Genomic DNA, 19,636 nt, shown 5'->3' with positions numbered 1-19,636 from the left:
TTTAATCTATAGAAATCAATAAATTATGAACACAGAGTCCCTTATTATAACAAATTGTAAAGAATCCTAACATTGGTAGGGTAAGCCAGGGTCAATATTGCATTTTTTTTTTTTTTTTGGTTTTTCGAGACAGGGTTTCTCTGTGGCTTTGGAGGCTGTCCTAGAACTAGCTCTTATAGACCAGGCTGGTCTCGAACTCACAAAGATCCGCCTGCCTCTGCCTCCCGAGTGCTGGGATTAAAGGCGTTTGCCACCAACGCCCGGCTTGCATTTTCTAATACCAGGTTCTTTAATTGCTGAGGTAGGAGGCTCACAAGTTCAAGCCTTGAACAAACTACAGAGCAGTTCAGGGAAACTTATCAAAAATTCTGTTTTGAAATAGTAAGTTTAAAAGGGAAGGTTGCATAGTCCTGTGATAGAATACTTGCTTGGCAAGCACATATCCCTAGGTTCAAAGCCCAGACCCCTTCCCCCAAAAGAAATAAGTAGGATTGTAAAATCCTTCCTTAGCACTAGACTATTAAAACTACATCTACAGTAATAGTATGCAAAATGGATAATCGTTATTTCAAATTTCCCAGATAACAGTTTAAAAGTGATACAAAATACACCTAAACACGACTCCTTTTGTGTTAAGATTAAAACATATATAACATATACAACATACCAGTTGAGTCACTATTGCTGTTAAGGTACCCCCAGAACTCTCTCCCACAATGCAGATGCGAGTAGGATCCACTCCATATTCTGCAAGGACTTTATCCTGGAGAAAGAACTTGATCACAAAAACACAATCTTCAAGGGCAACTGGGAATTGATACTGAGGAGCAAGTCTGTATCTTTAGAGGTAAATCAAACAAAAAAATCAACAAAGCCCTTGTTAAAATTATGCAACTAAACATTTTTCCCTATCACCTACAGATACGCTGATATATTGGCCCTACATTGAATCATAAATGTCACCAATTAACCCCAAGATCGCTGGTAACTTCTGTCATAAAAGTGAGGAGTAGATTCCAGTTGAGGGTTTCAGGTATTGGTTTTAAGGAGAATGAGTGAGACAGGTGTGTTCACCTTGTGAAGTCTGTGAGCTTCAGTGGCCCTCAGTGTGCTTGGTGACTCAAAAGCAATTCAGAATTATTGATAGGCTTACCCAAGAAATTTTAAAGGCATAAAATATGAGAACAAAATATTGATAAGTGAATTCAATTATAAAGGTTTGTAGGCTGATATTTACAAAATTGTAGAATTTCATACTACAAATCGAATGTCAGAATTTAAATCAATGTAGTCATTATGAAATATGAACATTTTAAGTATATTAATGGATCTTACTAAAATTTTGAATTGTTTTATAAGACTAAGTACAACTTTGTTCATTTTTGCTGTGTGTGTGTGTGTGTGTGTGTGTGTGTGTGTGTGTGTGTGTGTTCTATCTTTGGAGCCGACAATTGGGCTATTACATTTTTTAGTTCTATCACCTTAATATCTGTCAGAACTAGTGACTTGTGCACATGCTTTTATTAAACAATATCCATCACATGATCCTTGCAGATATTTGTAACTTAATCCATATTGAAATATGTAAAATGTAGCATAACATGAGCAAATGATATATCAATATCATTACTCTTTAAGGAAAAAACAGCAAATACCTAAAATTCCATAGAATTCTTAAACTTTGTACAATATATCACTTAAAAAACTTATTTAAAATTATAATGTGTTAAATTTAGTTGAAATTATTGCATGAAAGGCTCACCATCCTTACTATTATAATTTAGATATTCCTCAAAACTTAAGCAATTTGTCTAGTTCCATTCACAGGAAATTATGAGCAGGACAGAACTAATCTCTCTAGTATATCCTACCTGCCCCCAATATACTCTCAACTATGAAATTCCTTATGGTGATTTTGTCTGAGACCTACAATTCTGTAAGTCTATTGTTTCTACACTATGCACTATGGAATTGGCAAAATGTGCAGCAATCTGTTCATCCCCCTAATGGGAATCTCAGTGGTTCAGAGGACACAATAGTTCATTTAGTAATAAGCACTTGTTCATTTTGTTTGCTTGTTATTGGAAATGTTGGTAAAAGCCATGAGATAATAAGACATTATTTGGAAATATTCAAAATTTCCCAACATTTATCCCTAAAATATTTCTAGAACCAAGAACAACACTAACTCTACACTGTTTTATAACTAGGTCAAATAAAACCCAATATCCCAAGTGTATAATGAGAATTCTTTCTATGTTTGTTGCTCACAGATAAAATAAACCACTTGTGAAACCTAGCTCTGTATCAAGTTCCGTGAAAGCCAAGCTTATGTAGTGAAGATAATGGCTGTGGTAAGAAAAATTATCGCCCTCCATGAGAGATCATCAAAGTCTGTCAAGTCATTAGGGGAAGGGCCTAGGTCCTCCCTCTTGTATCTAGGCTAAGAGAGTATTCCTTCATGGGATATGGGCTCCTGAAGTCCTGTGGTGCACTAAGGATCCCTCATTGAAGGCCTCACTCTCCCTGGGGAGTGGCTTCGGGAATGGGATAGAAGGTTGGTGGGGGACAGGGGAGGATGGGAAGGAGAGGGAACTGGGATTGATATGTAAAATATGATTGTTTCTAATTTAAATAAAATTTATAAAATCATATTGTTCTCTTACTCTATTCCCACAACAACAGCATCAAGCTTGTTTGCTGTCCATCTGTTCAGGTCATCAGATCCAGAAATTTCTGAAACAAAATAGATAAATACAAATTGATGCACTGTAAGCAGAAAACAATGGAAACCCACCAATACCTATGAATGTGATAGAAATGTGGAGTGATTAACGATGGAGCAACATTGTCAGAGTTCAGGAAAATAAGGATTGTCTGCAAATCATTATCTTCATATTTCATAAAACTCTTGGTAGAAAAATTAGAAAATCTGGAATTAAGTTGAAAATAACATTGTAGTCAGTGTTACAATTTTCACAAATTCAGAGATTTACCATAGTAATTTTTAAAGGAACTTTTCACCCAAGGGACATCAACTTAAAGCAAGATGTATTTTGAGTGTAATTAAAATAATAGAGATTTTCCTTTGCTAAAAGCTTACATATTTACACAAAATCATTCATATTTAATAAACTTATAAGTTAACTTCATGTTACTTTTCTTTATGTAATAGGCAATTTAATTTTTTATTAAGATAAAGTTATAGCAAATTCTTGTATTTGTCGTTCCTTACAAAAGCTAATTGGGGATGAAATAGAGTTATAATCAACATAAAAGAATTAGAAAGGAGGAAAAAATGAAAATATTTTACTAAACTTTTACTAGATAGCAATGTCAAGATTCCTTTTAATTATCTACATATTAATTCACCCAAAATGCATAAATTGGTATCCATCCTGTTAAATATAAAAACATAACAACCACCAGCAAGTAAACTGGAAAAATATAAATTTTTAGTAAAAAAACAATGTTTATGAAAATTTGAAAGTTCAAGAAAATTTAGGCAACCAAATATAGTTGAAATATAGAGTTACAGAAGAGGCAGAAAGTAGGCAAAATAAGAAAATAGGAATGGGAGATCTACACTTTAATGTTTGGCAAAAGATTTGTCACTAGGTGGACAATATATCTAAAATGTTTATGAATAATTTATGTGGCCATATTTTCACATTATGGAAGGTAGAGAAAGAAGGTTACAGAAATAAAGAAATGGTGGTAAGCAATCAGAAACAAAAGAACAGGAAACAATCTAAATGATAATTTACATAGTATGGACAGGAACAAAAGATGTTTAAAATTTTGCGTCCAGAACATTTCATAAAGTGTAGGAGCTAAAAAAAAAAGTGTAGGAGCTAAAAGAGAGTTAAAGTGGAGCATGGTTGTCATTACTGGGGGAATTAGCCTTTCTTGTGTTTGAATAGTTTTATTTATTTCCATGTTCACTCTTTAGGAAAAGAATATGATGTATCTGTTAATGAATTCACATGATCATTAATTACTGGTTAAGCAGCCCACTCCCCGCCTGAATTTATTGAATTTAATTTCAGTAACAAAGCTAGAGATGGAAAACAGGATGGGTATGGGGGCAAAGGTAGAAAAAAGTAAGAAATAAAGTAGAGGAAAATGTGCAACCAACAACTAAAAAATGAAATACTAAAATATGGGAGTGTTAATATTTGTAAAGTCCAAGCAGTACTTATTTCACCATGGTTTCAGCTTTTCTCTTGTTTTAAAGTTGTAGTTGGAAATGAAGGGATTAAAATAAAGGAGGAAAGAGAAATTTATTTCATACAAGCTAATATAAGTATAGCAAAGGGCAGTGGTTACTCTCAGATTACCCAGCTCAAAGAAGGAATCAAACGGAGAAAGAGACAGACACAAAAGCATGTCTCTGAAAGTAAGGCACAATTAGGTAATAACTAGAAAGGACAGCAAGAGTCTACTGAGGTCAAGGAAGAGGAGACAGTACATGCTTAGGAGTCAACAAAAGGGGTACAATTGAAAAAGATAGAAGTAACACAAATCTGATGATGATTTGGAAGGAAAGATTCCAAGGAAAACAGAGAGACTAATCTTGACTAAGATAAACAGGTCTTTTCCCAGGATATATGTAGAGAGTAGTAAATAAGGGATCAATCAGATGTCAGTAAGATGCTGATAGTGTGAGATGGGTAAGAGGGGAAGTGGCCTGGGGGATGCCAAACATACAGACTTATGTGCTAGAAGTAGTGGCTAAGGCTGGAAACAGGATGGAAATTTAGAAATGCCATTGGAGTAAAACAGATGGACTAACTGCTTTTGAGAGGTAGCATTTACCAGCAACAGTGAGAGCATGATGGCCTGCTCAGCAGTAGCAGGAGCCCGAATGCCCTGATTTCTGCTGATAGGACTGTTGCTTCCTCTCCTTTCATTGTGAGACTTTGAAAACATTTCTTGATAACTTGTTTCTTCACCACTAAAACACTGATGATATTACCTGCTTGAAAAATGCTTACACAGTTTGCTGCCCAGCTGAACACAGTAGCATTTTTATTTAATTTTTATTTTTCATTTGTTCTTCCCTCATACATTACATCCTGACTGCAGTTTCCCTTCCATCCTCTACTTCCAGTCCCCTCTCCCACCTCCACTTTCCATTCAGAAGAGAGCAGGCTTCCCAGGGATAACAACCAAACATGGTACATCAAGGAATGGTAAGACTAGACCCATTCCCTCATTTTTGCTTATCTTGAAATGTTCACAGTTTTCATGAAGACAAAATACTGGATATTGTGGTGATATATTTTTTTTATGATTTACTAAAGCCACTGGAGATCAAAATAGCAAAGTGGCTAGGCTAGTTAGCCATAGCAGCCATGCAGTGGTGGCACACATCATTAATCCCAGGACTCAGGAAAAAAAGGCAGACAGATTTCTCTGATATCAAGGCCACCCAGAACTACATGAAATTGAATTAGTCTAAAGGAGTAACAGAGCTCAGGTCCTTGATCCCAGCACCTGGGATCACATACCTTTAATTACAGCACTAGAGAGGTGGAGACAGGAGTGATATGGCTGAGGAGGTAGGAATAAAAGGCAGGAAGAGACAGGAACTGAGAACTTTGCCTCTGAGGATTCCTGGACATAAGACTGCCATTTCATCCTGGTAGAGGTAAGATCTACTGACTGCTATTAGAGTTTTTGTATCCAGCCTGGTCCTGCAGCTGCCTTACCCCAAATAAGACCACTGACACTATATTATTTAACTGTTGGCCAATGGCTTAGGCTTCTTACTGGCTAGCTCTGTTAATTATTAACCCATTTCTATTAATCTAAGCATTTCCACATGGTCTTATCTTACTGGTGAGGGGTCTGGACCTGTTACTCATTCCTCTGCTACATGGCATCTCTTTGTGGCACCTCTGTCTGTCTACCTTTCTTAGAATTCTCTTCATCTCCTAGTCCCGGCTATCTTCCTGCCTCTATTGGCCAAATAGTGTTTTATTCATCAACCAATAAGAGAAACATATATACAGGACATCCCCCATCAACTGACTTGTCTGCTTTGCTTCTCTGATCTTCAGCTTGAAGCTTGAACTTCAATATGTGTCTTTATGTCACTTATTATTCATTTTACAGGATGTAGTGATTAAATTATATGTTCTGTTAAGTACACAGAATGATATCAAAACACTTCACTGCATAGTAAATCCATAAGTCATGAAAAGTCTTAAATGGTACTCTCTTTCTGTGTGTTGGTGTGGTGGGGGGGGGCTGTGCATGCATGCGTGTGCACAGGTGTGTCTGTATATCTGTCTCAGCTATTACACTTACCTCCAGAGAGGAATACAGTAACTGATTACTCAGCTTTATTTAATTTTATCATTTTTAATACAAAGCTATGCTTTGGATTCTAAGCATCTATATTATTGTTATGTAACACTCTACAACCTGAGTATGGCAGAGATTATATTATTCAGATCTGACAATTAAAACACATGGTTCACATCAGTGTTTTATATAATTTATGTTATTTGGTTATTTTAGTCTGAATTTAGAGTGTATTGTTTACACTTTCAAGGCTGTCTATATGTTTATTTAAAAGTAAAGTTTTCCTAATGAAACAATCTTATTTCTACATCATGTTTTACTAACCAATGTGAAATATGTGTGAGCCATGACCCATACATTCCGATGTATCTCTGTTAAGAAGCACATATTACTCAAGTCAACATTATATTGATAAGTACTCTGTCAATCCACAGCACCTATTTGAATATGAATATACAAACAACCCATACATCAGAAATACACTTACTGCAACTTCCAAAGACAAAGACACCACCATGAAGGAAAAATATAGCTGGTCTCTGTCTTTTAGACTTCTTTTTTGGCAAGTACAGACGAACAGGAATGTCTCTAAAGTTTGTGTCAATCACTGTAATATTTTCGTCTGAAATTGGTTTTGTCAAATGAACTGTTGTTAAAGTTGAAAACACTTCTCCATATTTCATAAGACCTATATTTTCAAATAATGTGGCCTATAAAAACAAGAAAAATTTTAAATATTAAACATTTTAATAGCAACAAAATTACAAACACATGAAATGATAAACGGTGTGATAATACTCTAGAGGACTGGCTTTATTTCCTAATAGTATTTTGGTAGCATGAAATTCTCAGTATGTTTATCTGCTCCAGACTAGCACAAGATTGAGTTCATGAATGGATGATAGATGGATCACTAAAATCCCACCCCTCTCTTAGAAACTATTGGTGGTTATAGATTAGTAAGAAGGAGGAGTCATTTTCTTGCATAGCTGTTAATGAGTTACTGTTGCTATAGTAAATAATCTCCCAATGCTCAAATAAGAAACTCTAATTAAACTAACTGAATCATACAGAAGAATGAAGACATGAAAGTAGAAGGGGAACTTGTGATAAAATGAATTCCACTAGACACAGAAAGGAATGAGAGAAGGGAAATAATCAGGTACATGCATAAATCTGTCAAACAATAAATAAATAAATGCTTAAAGATATTAAACTATATTGATCTGGGAGTTTCATCTCTACTTGATAGCTTTTATATGACTTAAAAGTGTTACGAATTCTACCAGGGAAGGAAAGTAATCACCAATTTTATCCAACTGTGAACCCTGTGAACTACAGTAACAACTGGACTCTTGAAATACCTACTCTACCAACAGTGGTTTGAATATTATGGGGACAATCAACCACATGCTTATTGGATCTTAATCTCATTAAACAAGATGAAATCTGGAGATGCAATCTGAGGACAGGATCACCCCTTTGGTGTGACCATTGGTAGAGGTGAGAACTCTCTAGTGGCTGGCTGCTTTGCTTCTCTGATCTTCAGTTTTAATACCAGTATCTGTCTCTAGGTTTTTATTATTAAGACTAATTAGAATTCATGCATGCAATATCTGGTACCCAACTTTTGGGGTATAAAATCATGTAGTTCTACAGTCACTGGCATAGGCTGGATCTACATGAGGCTGGAGTCACCAACCTACCAGCTAGGTTTCCTTTCTTCTCTCCTGGTGGTCTTTCTCTGGATACATCTCTAAGGCTGCTGCCAAACTAGGTAGCTGCCTTGAAATCTGGTCAGGCTTTTACTGTTCTACTCAGCAGCAGTAAGCCTCATATCTTCATCATCATCAACAAATTTGGTAACAAAATTGAGAATTCTTAAGGGGAAGAATTAGTTAAAAGAGAGTTTTTTTTTTCCACATTAGAAATGGGGAATCCCCCCTATGGGAAACCCTATTACAAATGGAGAGAGTCAGGTATCAGTATGATCATGCAATGCACGATTTAAAAATGGAACAATTAAATGAAGGGATAATCAACTGGGATTAACATGCTGTTTATTATCATTTTGATAATACTTGTTGTCAATTTGATACTTCCTGGTTTATCTCTTAAAATGTTGTTTTGTATGAGTGCCAAGATACAGGCCTTAGAAACACGTAATAAAACAAATCATAGAGATATTCAAACCTAGACAGAGGAATTTAAAGGAGAACCAATTTCACTGTTGCATTATAAGGTGAAACTGGAACAGCCTAAAGCTTTCAAACATCCAACCTTAATTTATCCAGTAACCTTACAGCAATTGCCAAATGATAGAGGCTCTGTAAGAGCTGATTTGACTCCTATGGCAATATTATACTTAAGGAGATTCAAGGAAATAATAGTCTTATATGACATGCATTCACCATTTGCTGATCATGCTCTAAAACAGCTTTAACCAAGTCTGTACAGTTTATAGCCATAATTCTATTACAAACTGACCAGAAGTTCCTCTATTGTACAGGGTTGTTTTGGCTATCCTGGGTCTTTTGTTTCTCCATGTAAAATTGAGAATTGTTCTTTCAAGGTCAGTGAAGAATTGTGTTGGGATTTTGATGGGGATTGCATTGACTCTGTAGATTGCTTTTGGCAAGATTGCCATTTTTACTATGTTGATCCTGCCTATCCAAGAGCATGGGAGATCTTTTCATTTTCTGGTGCCTTCTTTAATATCTTTCTTTAGAGACTCAAAATTCTTATGGTACAGATCTTTCACTTTTTTGGTTAGTGTTACCCCAAGGTATTTTATGTTGTTTGTGGCAATTGTAAAGGGTGATGTTTCTCTCATTTCTTTCTCCACCAATGTGTCATCCTTATATAGTAGGGCTACAGATTTTTTGAGTAATCTTGTATCCTGCCACTTTGCTGAAGGTGTTTATCAGCTCTAGGAGTTCCCTGGTAGTGTTTTTCACGTCAATTATGTAGATTATCACATCCTCTACAAATAGAGTTTGACTTCTTCCTTTCTGATTTGTATTCCCTTGATCTCCTTTTGTTGTCTTATTGCTCTAGCTAGAACTTCCAGGACAATATTGAAGAGGTATGGAGAGAGTGGACAGCCTTGTCTTGTTCCTGATTTTAGAGGAATTGCATTGAGTTTCCCTCCATTTAATTTGATGTTGGCTGTTGGCTTGCTGTATATTCCTTTTATTATGTTGAGGTATGTTCCTGTCGTCCCTGATTTCTCCAAGACCTTTATCATGAAGGGATGTTGGATTTTGTCAAAGGCTTTTTCTGGCATCTAGTGAGATGATCATGTGGTGTTTTTTCTTCAGTCTGTTTATATGGTGGATTACATTGATGGATTTTCCTATGTTGAACCATCCTTGCATCCATGGGATGAAGCCTACTTGATGGTGATGGATGATTTCTCTGATGTTTTCGTGGATTCGATTTGCCAGTATTTTATTGAGAATTTTTGCATCAATGTTCATGAAAGATATTGGTCTGTAGTTCTCTTTCTTAGTTGTGTCTTTGTGAGGCTTGGGTATCAAGGTTATTGAAGCCTAATAAAAAGAGTTTGGTAATGACCCTTTTGCTTCTAGTGTGTGGAATACTTTGAGGAGTATTGGTATTAGTTGTACTTTGAATTTCTGGTAGAATTCTGCACTAAAGCCATCTGGCCCTGGGCTTTTTTTGGTTGGGAGATTTCTGATGAGTGTTGAATTTCATTAGGGGTTATAGCTCTATTTAAGTTGCTTATCTGTTCTTGATTTAATTTTGGTAAGTGAAATCTGTCCAGAAAATTGTCCATTTCCTTTAGATTTTGAAATTTTGTGGAGTACAGGTTTTCAAAGTATGACCTGATGATTCTCTGGATTTCCTCTGTGTCTGTTGTTATGTCCCCCTTTCATTTCTGATTTTATTAATTTGCATGTTCACTCTTTGTTGTTTGGTAAGTTTGGATAAAGGTTTGTCTATCTTGTTGATTTCCTCGAAGACCAACTCTGTGTTATATTGATTCTTTGTATTGTTCTCCTAGTTTCCATTTTATTGATTTCAGCCCTCAATTTGATTATTTCCTGGCATCTGCTCCCCTGGGGTGTATTGGCTTCTTTGTTTTCTAAAGCTTTCAGTTGTGTTGTTAATTCTCTAGTGTGATTATTCTCCTGTTTCTTCATGTGGGCATTTAGCGCTATGAACTTAGCACTGCTTTCAAAGTATCCCACAATTTTGGATATGTTGTTTCTGCATTCTCATTGAATTCTAGGAAAGCTTTAATTTCTTTTTTATTTCTTCCAGGACCCATGAATTGTGCAATTGAGTGTTACTTAATTTCCATGAGTTTGTAGGTTTTCTGTAGTTTGTGGTGTTGTTGATTTCTAATTTTAAAGCATGGTGGTCTGATAAGACACAGGGGGTTATTTCAATTTTTTTGTACCAGTTGAGATTTGTTATGTTGCCAAGTATGTAGTCGATTTTAGAGAAGGTTCCATGTGGCTCTGAGAAGAAGGTAAATTTTTTTTGTATTTGGATGGAATGTTCTATAGATATCTGTTAAGTCCAATTGTGCCATAACTTCTATTAGTTCTTTTGTTTCTTTGTTAAATTTCTGTCTGATGTTCCTGTTCAGTTGTGAGAGTAGAGTGTTGAAGTCTTGCACTATAAGTGTGTGTTGGAACCCAGCCCCCATGGGGTCTCTAAGAGTTGTTTTCCCGCATAACCACAGGTACCTCCTGTTTTCCTGACCTCACCCCACTGGGATCAATATCCTGTTGTGAACCCTTTGACCTGGGGTTTTTGTAAGTGTGTATATAAGGCTGCTCCACAATAAAGGTGAGAGACATTCTCTCAGAAAAGGACCAGGAGTCTTGTGGTTCATCCAAATCCCCAGGCTTTGGCCCAATACTTGGACTTAGTGGTCCAGAGCAGCCACAAATGGAGGCCTCATCAAGATTGGGAAAGAAAGGGGACCCTGAGAGATCATCCTCAGAATGCTGCAAAGCAAGTAAGGAGTTGTGAGGGTGGATTGCAAAAGGTACTAGAAAATAGGTACCTCAACTCCTGAGAGAGTTGGATTGGCAAAAGATACTAGAAAATAGGTACCTCATCTCCTAAGAGTTAGATTGTAAAGGCACTGGAAAATAGATACCTGAACTCCAAAGAGTTGGATTGGATCATAAAGGCACTGGGAAAGGGAGTGCCTCATCTCCTGAGAGAGTTGGATTGTAAAAGCACTGGAAAAGGGGTGCCTCAACTCCTGAGAGAGTTGGATTGGAATAAAGATCACAGTCAATCACACAGATAAAGTTTAAAGAGATAAGGTACTGGTAAGATTTAATTTTAACTTTGGATTAAGCAATAATGCTAAGAAAATTATTAAAGAAATGTGGGAAATCACCACTGAGGTATCCCTCCTCCATGAGCTACCCACCAGTAGCCAGCTGAGCCAGCAGCCCGTGCTTTTTTCCACTCGAGCCTGCTTCGGGCTGCAGTCAGACAGCAACGATGTGGTGTGCACAGGCTGGCTGGAGAAATTGCCTCCTGAGGAAAAGTTGGGGCTCTATTCTTGGAAGAAACGCTGGTTTATCCTGAGGAGAGGTCAAATGAATGGTGACCCAGCAGCTGCTCCAGTCATCACCTGCTCGGAGCAAGAAAGTCCTCAGCCCTTTCACACTCTAGCCAGCTACCTGTGCCAAGCCATATCCAGCCTGCCTTGTCTACCAGTGCACCTCAGAAGTATCAAAACTTGCACCAATGCATAAAATGCAAGAAATGCCAGCTTCTCTCAGAGCACTGGATAGAAGAGTGATACAGCCGCACAAAAACTTGCCCAGGGCAATAGACAACGTATGAACAGAGTCAGTGGTCAGACTCATACCACTTCTATAGCCTTCCCAAGCCAAGCCAATACAGTGCTTTTCAGCCCCCTTGTAGCTTGGCTTCACACAGCCACACCAAAGGCAGCCTCACAGGGTCTGCAACAGATAGTGAGGATGTGTACACCTTCAAGGTGCCCAGCAACACCCTGTGTAGGGAATTTGGAGACCTAGTGGACTCAACCATAGCTCCCCCACCAGGGCACCCCAAGACACCTTGGTGGGTGGCCCTCAACAGAGACCTCCAGTCAGTGACTACAAGTATCCAACATGAGGTGAAGAAACTGCCTGCTGGTCTGCTAAATCTCCAAATCTCTGCTAAGTTGTGGGTCGATCAGACACTGCCAGCTCTGATGACAACTATGTGTCCACAAACCCAGATTCTGACATCCTCATGAGCACAATTCCCCATCACTTTGCTAGCCGAGGAAGCGAGATCCAGCCACCCCCGGTCAATATCCACCTCAAGCCTGGCCAAAAAGCAAAGCCAGTATCAATGAGCTCCCTTTCAAGTCACCTGTCACCAAGTCTTGGTCTACGGTCAACCACACCTTTAACTACAGCTCCTCCCAGTACTACTGTTCCATCTCCAATACAGACTCTGGAGACAGTGAGGAGAATTATGTCCCTATGCAGAACCCAATGTCTTCATCCCCTGAACCCAGTGGCACTAACAACCCAGCTCCAAAAAAGAGTCCATCCACATCATCTGTCACATCAGATGAGAAAGGAGAATATGTTCAAATAGATGAAGAAAAGACCCAGGCCCAACAAAAGACCATACAGAAATGGACAAAGATGCCAAGCTATGGTAAGGATGGCCATCCTTGACACCTCCTCTCCTTTGTGACTTTTGTTCAAAAGATGTATGTATGTCCTGTATGTATGGTGTGGCCACACATGTGTGTATGAAGTGTGATTGTAAATGTGTGACTGTTAACAAAAGAATGCTATTGTGTTGTCTTTAAATCTTTAATTGCTGGGGAAGGAGCAAAAGTTGTTAAAGTACAGGTTACTTGGGAGGGAAATTTCTGCTTTTATTTCCATGGAGGGTGAAGGGATGGTATGGTACAGGCTTCCAGACTGGTATGGTTTCATGGGGCAGGACCCCACTGAAGCAGTGGCCCACGTGATTTGAATATTTGTTTTCATTTAAATTTGATCAGTTAGAAATGGTAGTGGTCACAGTCAATAACTTTTAAAAGGAAAAAGGAGGAATATGATATAGAAATGATACTTTGTATTGGAATGGATCCTCATTTGTTGATACTTTGTATTGGAATGGATCTTCATTTGTTGATATTAGTTAGGTTTTCTACATCTATAGATATTTCCAAACCTTTCAAAGACCTACAGAAAATATGGCATTTAAATGGTTTAGGGTTTTTCTTGACAGTGAGACACAACTGCTCCTGCACACCAACTATATCTGAGCGGAAGATGGGCATCCAAGAAACTCGTTATAGAGTTTGACTTTGACATGGCAAAACCAGCCATTTGGGCAAGAAGCTACTCTTGCCTAAACTGTTTAACTGTTGCTTTATAAACTGGACATGCAGGACCCACAGGAAAATGCCTAAAGGGTTCCGGCTTCATGGAGGAGTACAAACTGCCAATGCAGGACAACTTAGAATCCCCTGCTTCTTGAAAGAGTCTGCCAGACATTCTACAGGACACAGAAAAAAGATGACAGACAAACTGCCAATGCAGGAGGAGAATTTCCTGCTTTGCTGAGAAGTCTGCCAGACACATTGTGGCCTGTAGGCTAAAGATGGATGCCCTAAAGTTACCAAGAAACTTTGGATGACTGTCTAGGAAGCAAGGTGTCTCTGTCAGTTCTAGAGTTTATATATTATCTTTCTATGGTCTTTGATGGAGTTGAAGATAGATAGTTATAGTAACACACTAAGATAGAATGGTTAAAATCTTATAGTTCTTACTTGATAACTGTTTTTATATATATAAAGAAGGGGGAGATGTTGGAACCCAGCCCCCATGGGGTCTCTAAGAGTTGTTTTCCCACATAACCACAGGTACCTCCTGTTTTCCTGACCTCACCCCACTGGGATCAATATCCTGTTGTGAACCCTTTGACCTGGGGTTTTTGTAAGTGTGTATATAAGGCTGCTCCACAATAAAGGTGAGAGACATTCTCTCAGAAAAGGACCAGGAGTCTTGTGGTTCATCCAAATCTCCAGGCTTTTGCCCAATACTCAGACTTAGTGGTCAAGAGCAGCCACAAGTGTGTGCAGTTTTATGTGTGATTTCAGTTTTAGTAATATTTCTTTTACAAACATGGATGCCTTTGTATTTGGGCATAAATGTTCAGAATTGAGACTTCATCTTGATGGATTTCTCCTGTGATGAGTAGGAATTGACCTTCTTCATCTCTTTTGATTGATTTTAGTATAAAGTCCAATATGTTGGATTTTAGGATTTCTACCCTCCCTTTTTTCTTGGGTCCATTTGATTGGAAAATCTTTCCCCAATTTTTAATTCTTAGGTACCATATGTCTTTGAGGTTAAGGTGTGTTTCTTGTATGCAGCAGAAGGGAGGATTCTGTCTTCTTCTTCTTCTTCTTCTTCTTCTTCTTCTTCTTCTTCTTCTTCTTCTTCTTCTTCTTCTTCTTCTTCTTCTTCTTTTTGGTTTTTGAGACAGGATTTCCCTGTGGTTTTGAGGCTGTCCTGGGACTAGCTCTTGTAGCCCAGGTTGGTCTCGAACTCACAGAGATCCACGTGCCTCTGCCTCCCAAGTGCTGGGATTAAAGGATTAAAGGCATGTGCCACCAACGCCCAGCAGGATTCTGTCTTCTTATCCATTCTGCTAATCTGTGTCTTTTTATCGGGGAGTTAAGACTATTAATGTTGATGGATATTAGTGACCCTTGATTGTTCATTCTTGTGTGTTTTTGATTTGGTGATGGTGGTGAGATTATTGTGGGATTCTATTCCTTTTTCCTTTTGGCTGTTGGTAAAGTGGGATTATCTATTGCCTGTATTTTTCTGGTTGTAGTTAACTTTCTTGGGTTGCTGTTTTCCTTCCAGAACTTTCTGTAGGGCTGGATTGGTGAATATGTATTGTTTGAATCTGGTTTTGTCATGGAATATCTTGTTTTCTCCATCTATAATGATTGAAAGCTTTGCTGGGCATAGTAATCTGGGCTGGCATCCATGGTCTCTTAGTGTCAGTAGAATATCCATCCAGGACCTTCTGGACTTCAGAGTTTCCATGGAAAAGTCAGGTGTGATTCTGATAGTTTTGCCTTTATATCCTTTGCTGCTCTTAATAGTTTCTCTTTGTTCTGTATGTTTGGTGTTTTGATTATTATGTGGCAAGGAGACCTCTTTTTTGGTTCAGTCTATTTGATGTTCTGTAGGCTTCTTGCATTTTCATTGGCATGCCTTTCTTTAGGGAGGGAAAGCTGTCTTCTATGATTTTGTTGAATATGTTTTCTGTGCCTTTGCGTTGGATTTCTTCACCTTCTTTTATACTTATTATTCTTAGCTTTGGTCTTTTCACAGTGACCCATATTTCCTGGATATTTTGTGTTAAGGATTTGTTGGACTAAGATTTTCTTTGGTTGATGAATCTATTTCTGCTAGTGTGTCTTCAACTCCTGAGATTCTCTCTTCCATCCCTTGTATTCTGTTGGTTATGCATACATCTGTAGTTCCTGATCATTTACCGAGCTTTTCTATTTCCAGCATTCCCTCAGATTGTGCTTTCTTTATTGTCTCTATTTCAGTTTTTAGGTCTTGAACTGTTTCCTTGAGAGATTTGTTGATATCTTGTAATTTTTGATTTATTTTTTCTTCCATTTCTTTAAGGATTTTCTCATGTCCTCTTTGAGGTCCTCTATCATTTTTCTGAAGATGTTTTTTAAGGTCATTCTCTTCTGGTTCTTCTGCATTGTAATGTTCAGGTCTTGCTGGTGTATGGTTCCTAGTCTCTGGTGGTGTCATATTGAGTTTTCTGTTATTGAATGTGCTTTTACCTTGTCCTCTTCTGATCCTTTCTTCTGGTTGGTGTAGCAGGAGTTTCTTGCTTTCCTCGTGGGTATGGGACCAAGGTTCTCTTCTGGTAGATGCAAACAGGTCCAATACTCTGATATCTGTCCACTTTTCTCGTGGATGGAGGTGTCATTGTTACCGGGGCATCGGCAGTGTTCGGGTGTGCTGTGTCCCTCTAGGCCGGTGGATGGAGACAGAACTGCCACTGGGTGCTCAGTGTGTAGGATCCCATTGCCAAATTTGGTCTGGTGCACAGATCGCTGGTGTCAGATGACTCTGAGTAGTGACAAAGGGGCCCAAGATCAACTTCTTGGAGAAAGAGATTTTGCTACTGTAGAAAGGCAATTTCTATATGATGAACATGTCCTGACTTTATGTCATGCTGTAGGGAGACACCCTAGCCCTGCCCAATAGTCCCGGGACAGGTGCCAGGTGGACCCGGGACTCGCCCATAAGGGCTTGGTGAAGGAAAGCCTGGGTGACGCATTAAGGGAAGGTTCTTAATGGCTGCACGTGGAAACCATTGGCCCTTCTCTCTGGCCATGCTAGCTGGGTTCCCATGACCTCGCTCTGGCCTGTGTTTTGCCCTGGTGATTTCTTGAATAAAGAAATCTTACCATCATGGACTACAGTTCATCTCTGGGTGCACGCAGTAATCATAAGACCATGCAGCAGTTTTGAATGCTTGGTACAGAATTGGAGAAGTAGTAAAGAAAATTGGGTCATGTATTAAAGTTATACAGGACCCATATGAAGCCTTCTTGGATTTCTTACAAAGATTGACTTCAGCAGTAAGTAGAATGTTATCAAATTCATAAATTAGACAAATAATATTTGAATATCTGGCATTCGAAAATGCTAATGTGCAAGGCAAAAGGATAATGAGGCCTCTAAAAGAAAAAACAGCATCTTTTGAGGAATGGATTCAAGATACCATGAATATTGAATCTCATGTCCATGATCATGCATGCATTGGAAAGGTGATTTACAGAGATTTGAAGAAACATTGAAATGCCAAGTGTTTTAATTGTGGCAAACAAGTCACCTTAAAAGGGAGTATAAACACTCTGCCATTTGTCCTACAGTGGGAGCCTGAGCCTCAGGTGAGTCTGGGCACTGCTCTGCCCACCCCTAAACTCCCCAGTTATAATAAATCTCCCCGCCAAAGGCTGCCCGATCCCCACTGCCACATGTGCACTTTACGCCAGCCCCCTGCCTGAGTTAGGACCCAAATTAATACATAGAGAGACTTGTATTAGGTTCAAATGCCACTTGGCCAAATGACTAGGATGCTCATCTGTTAGCTCAGTCTCAATTATCATAAATCTATATATTTTATAAGACTTATCTTATCAGACACCTTATTGGCATCCCTCCTTGCTGGTGGATTACATTTCGCTGCTGGAGGAAGAGCGGAGGGAAAAAGGGACCCTTACTGTTTCCCGTTCACTTAAATATGAGTCTCCTTGCTATGTCACTTCCTGCCTGGATCACCATTTCTCTACTACATTTCCTAGAATCCTCTTTGATTCCTAGTCCTGTCTAACTTGCTGTCTCATTGGCCAAACAGTATTTTATTTAACAATCAATAAGATAAACATACACAGTGCATTCCCCATCATCTCCTCTTCTCTGTCTAAATAAAAGGATAACTTATCTTTTATAATAACTGAAGAAAACTATAACCATAACTGTCTTCAATTCTATTTAGACCACAGAAGGATAATAAATAAACTCTAGAATTGACAGAACATCTCGCTACCTGGACAGTCACCCAAAGTTCCTTGTAATGTTGGGCCATCAATCTTTAGCCCATAGGCTACAGTGTGTCTGACACACTTCTCCATTTCAACAGGAACCCTTCATTACTGTCTTGTTTTGTAAGTTCAGCAGTCACTTTCTTGTGGGTCCTATATGTCCAGTTTATACAGCAACAAACAGTCCAGGCAAGAGCAGTTTCTTGCCCAAATGGCTAATCTTGCCATGTTGAAAGCAAACTCCATAACGAGTTTCTTTGATGCCCGTCCTCCTTTCTGACATAATTGGTGTGCCAGGAGCAGTTGTGTCTTACTGCCAAGAAAAACCCTAAACCACTTAAATGCCATATTTCCATAGGTCTTTGAAAGGTTTGAAGAATACTTATTCATCTCAAATACATCTCTGTATATCTAGAAAACCTAACTAACCTAATTATAAGTTCTGACTATTATAGGTAAAAGATCTGTATAAACACAATAGTTAAACAAGAGGAGACATATACATACTACAAAATTGATCTCAAGGTTGTATCAATAAATGAAAATAATACCAATGCAAAGTATTAATTCCTGTATCCTATTCCCCTTTTCTTTCTTTAAAAAGAGATTGGCTATGCTTATTATCATTTATAACTAACCCCATTGAAATAAAAACAAACATTTATAAACAATATTTGGGGATTTGGGCGTCGTTCCTTCTAAAATGCTTCCTGCTGATTGGGGGCAATGTTCATATACCATAGGGATCATTATAAAACATAGAAACCTGACCAAGTCCTTGTTTTTGTAGTCTGTAAGGCTGTAACATCTCAGCTGTTTTGGATGTAGGATTAGTTGGGTCATTGCTTCAGGGGGTCTTGCTTGATCAAACCATATTAGTCTGGAAGGAATCCACAGCTTTTCATTTTCTGTGGAAACACAAGAAAAATCTTTTTCCCAAATAGCCTGTCCTTAGACTTAAATTTTGAAGTCAAAGCATTTTTAAAATGTATAAGTTGGATTAATTTAACAGCATTTATAATCAAATGAATTCTAGTAGCAGTAAGTCTTTCCTCGGCAATCAAACAATTTAAAGACAACAATATCGCATATAATATCCAGATTCTCTGTGTATTTTCCATCTTTATGTGGCTTTTTTATTACTTTCTTTTTTTTTTCTTGAGACAGGGTGTCTCTGTGGAAATCTGCCTGCCTCTGCTTCCTTCAGCAAATCCTACCGGCGTGCACCACCACAACGGGCTACTCAATTTCCTCCTGTTATTTTTTCTCTCACAAGCCTACATATATTTTTAAACACAGTGTAAATCTTTAGAGGTTTTTCTTTATCTGGATCTGTCTTTACCATCTCGGGATTGCTGAGTCCAACGCCCAAGAACTCGGGGATGGCGCGAGCCTATGGAAGCTGTTCCAATGCCTCTCAGTGGCCCGACAAGGCAGGCTGTGGCAGCAGGTTTCCCTCTTTCTCTGGGACCCTTGGGGCATAGGGTCATCCCACTCACTGACACCATTCTGTTACGATAAATCTTTCCGCCAAAGGCTGCCTGAGTCCCACCGCCACGTGTGTGCTTTATGCCAGCCCCCTGCCTGAGTTAGGGCCCAAATTAATACATAGAGAGACTTGTATTAGGTTCAAATGCCACTTGGCCAATGACTAGGATTCTCATCTGTTAGCTCAGTCTCAATTATCATAAA

The 19,636-nt window shown here is 38.5% G+C and overlaps 1 protein-coding gene across 1 annotated transcript in view; it reads right to left on the bottom strand.

The window, feature by feature from the left end:
• LOC100771104 (arylacetamide deacetylase-like 2) overlaps positions 1–19,636 on the bottom strand; it is a 41,947-nt gene that overhangs the window by 5,519 nt on the left and 16,792 nt on the right. The window contains exons 2-4 of the mRNA XM_027391617.1: positions 6,800–7,022; positions 2,667–2,736; positions 668–839 (exon numbers count right to left, since the gene is read on the bottom strand). Coding sequence (XP_027247418.1) covers positions 668–839; positions 2,667–2,736; positions 6,800–7,022 — 465 coding nt within the window. The remainder of the gene's footprint in view (positions 1–667; positions 840–2,666; positions 2,737–6,799; positions 7,023–19,636) is intronic.

Source organism: Cricetulus griseus (assembly GCF_003668045.3).
Source record: "Cricetulus griseus strain 17A/GY chromosome 1 unlocalized genomic scaffold, alternate assembly CriGri-PICRH-1.0 chr1_0, whole genome shotgun sequence".
Lineage (NCBI taxonomy): Eukaryota > Metazoa > Chordata > Mammalia > Rodentia > Cricetidae > Cricetulus > Cricetulus griseus.
The sequence above is the reverse complement of the archived record's forward strand: the minus strand, read 5'-3'. Positions and strand labels throughout refer to the sequence as shown.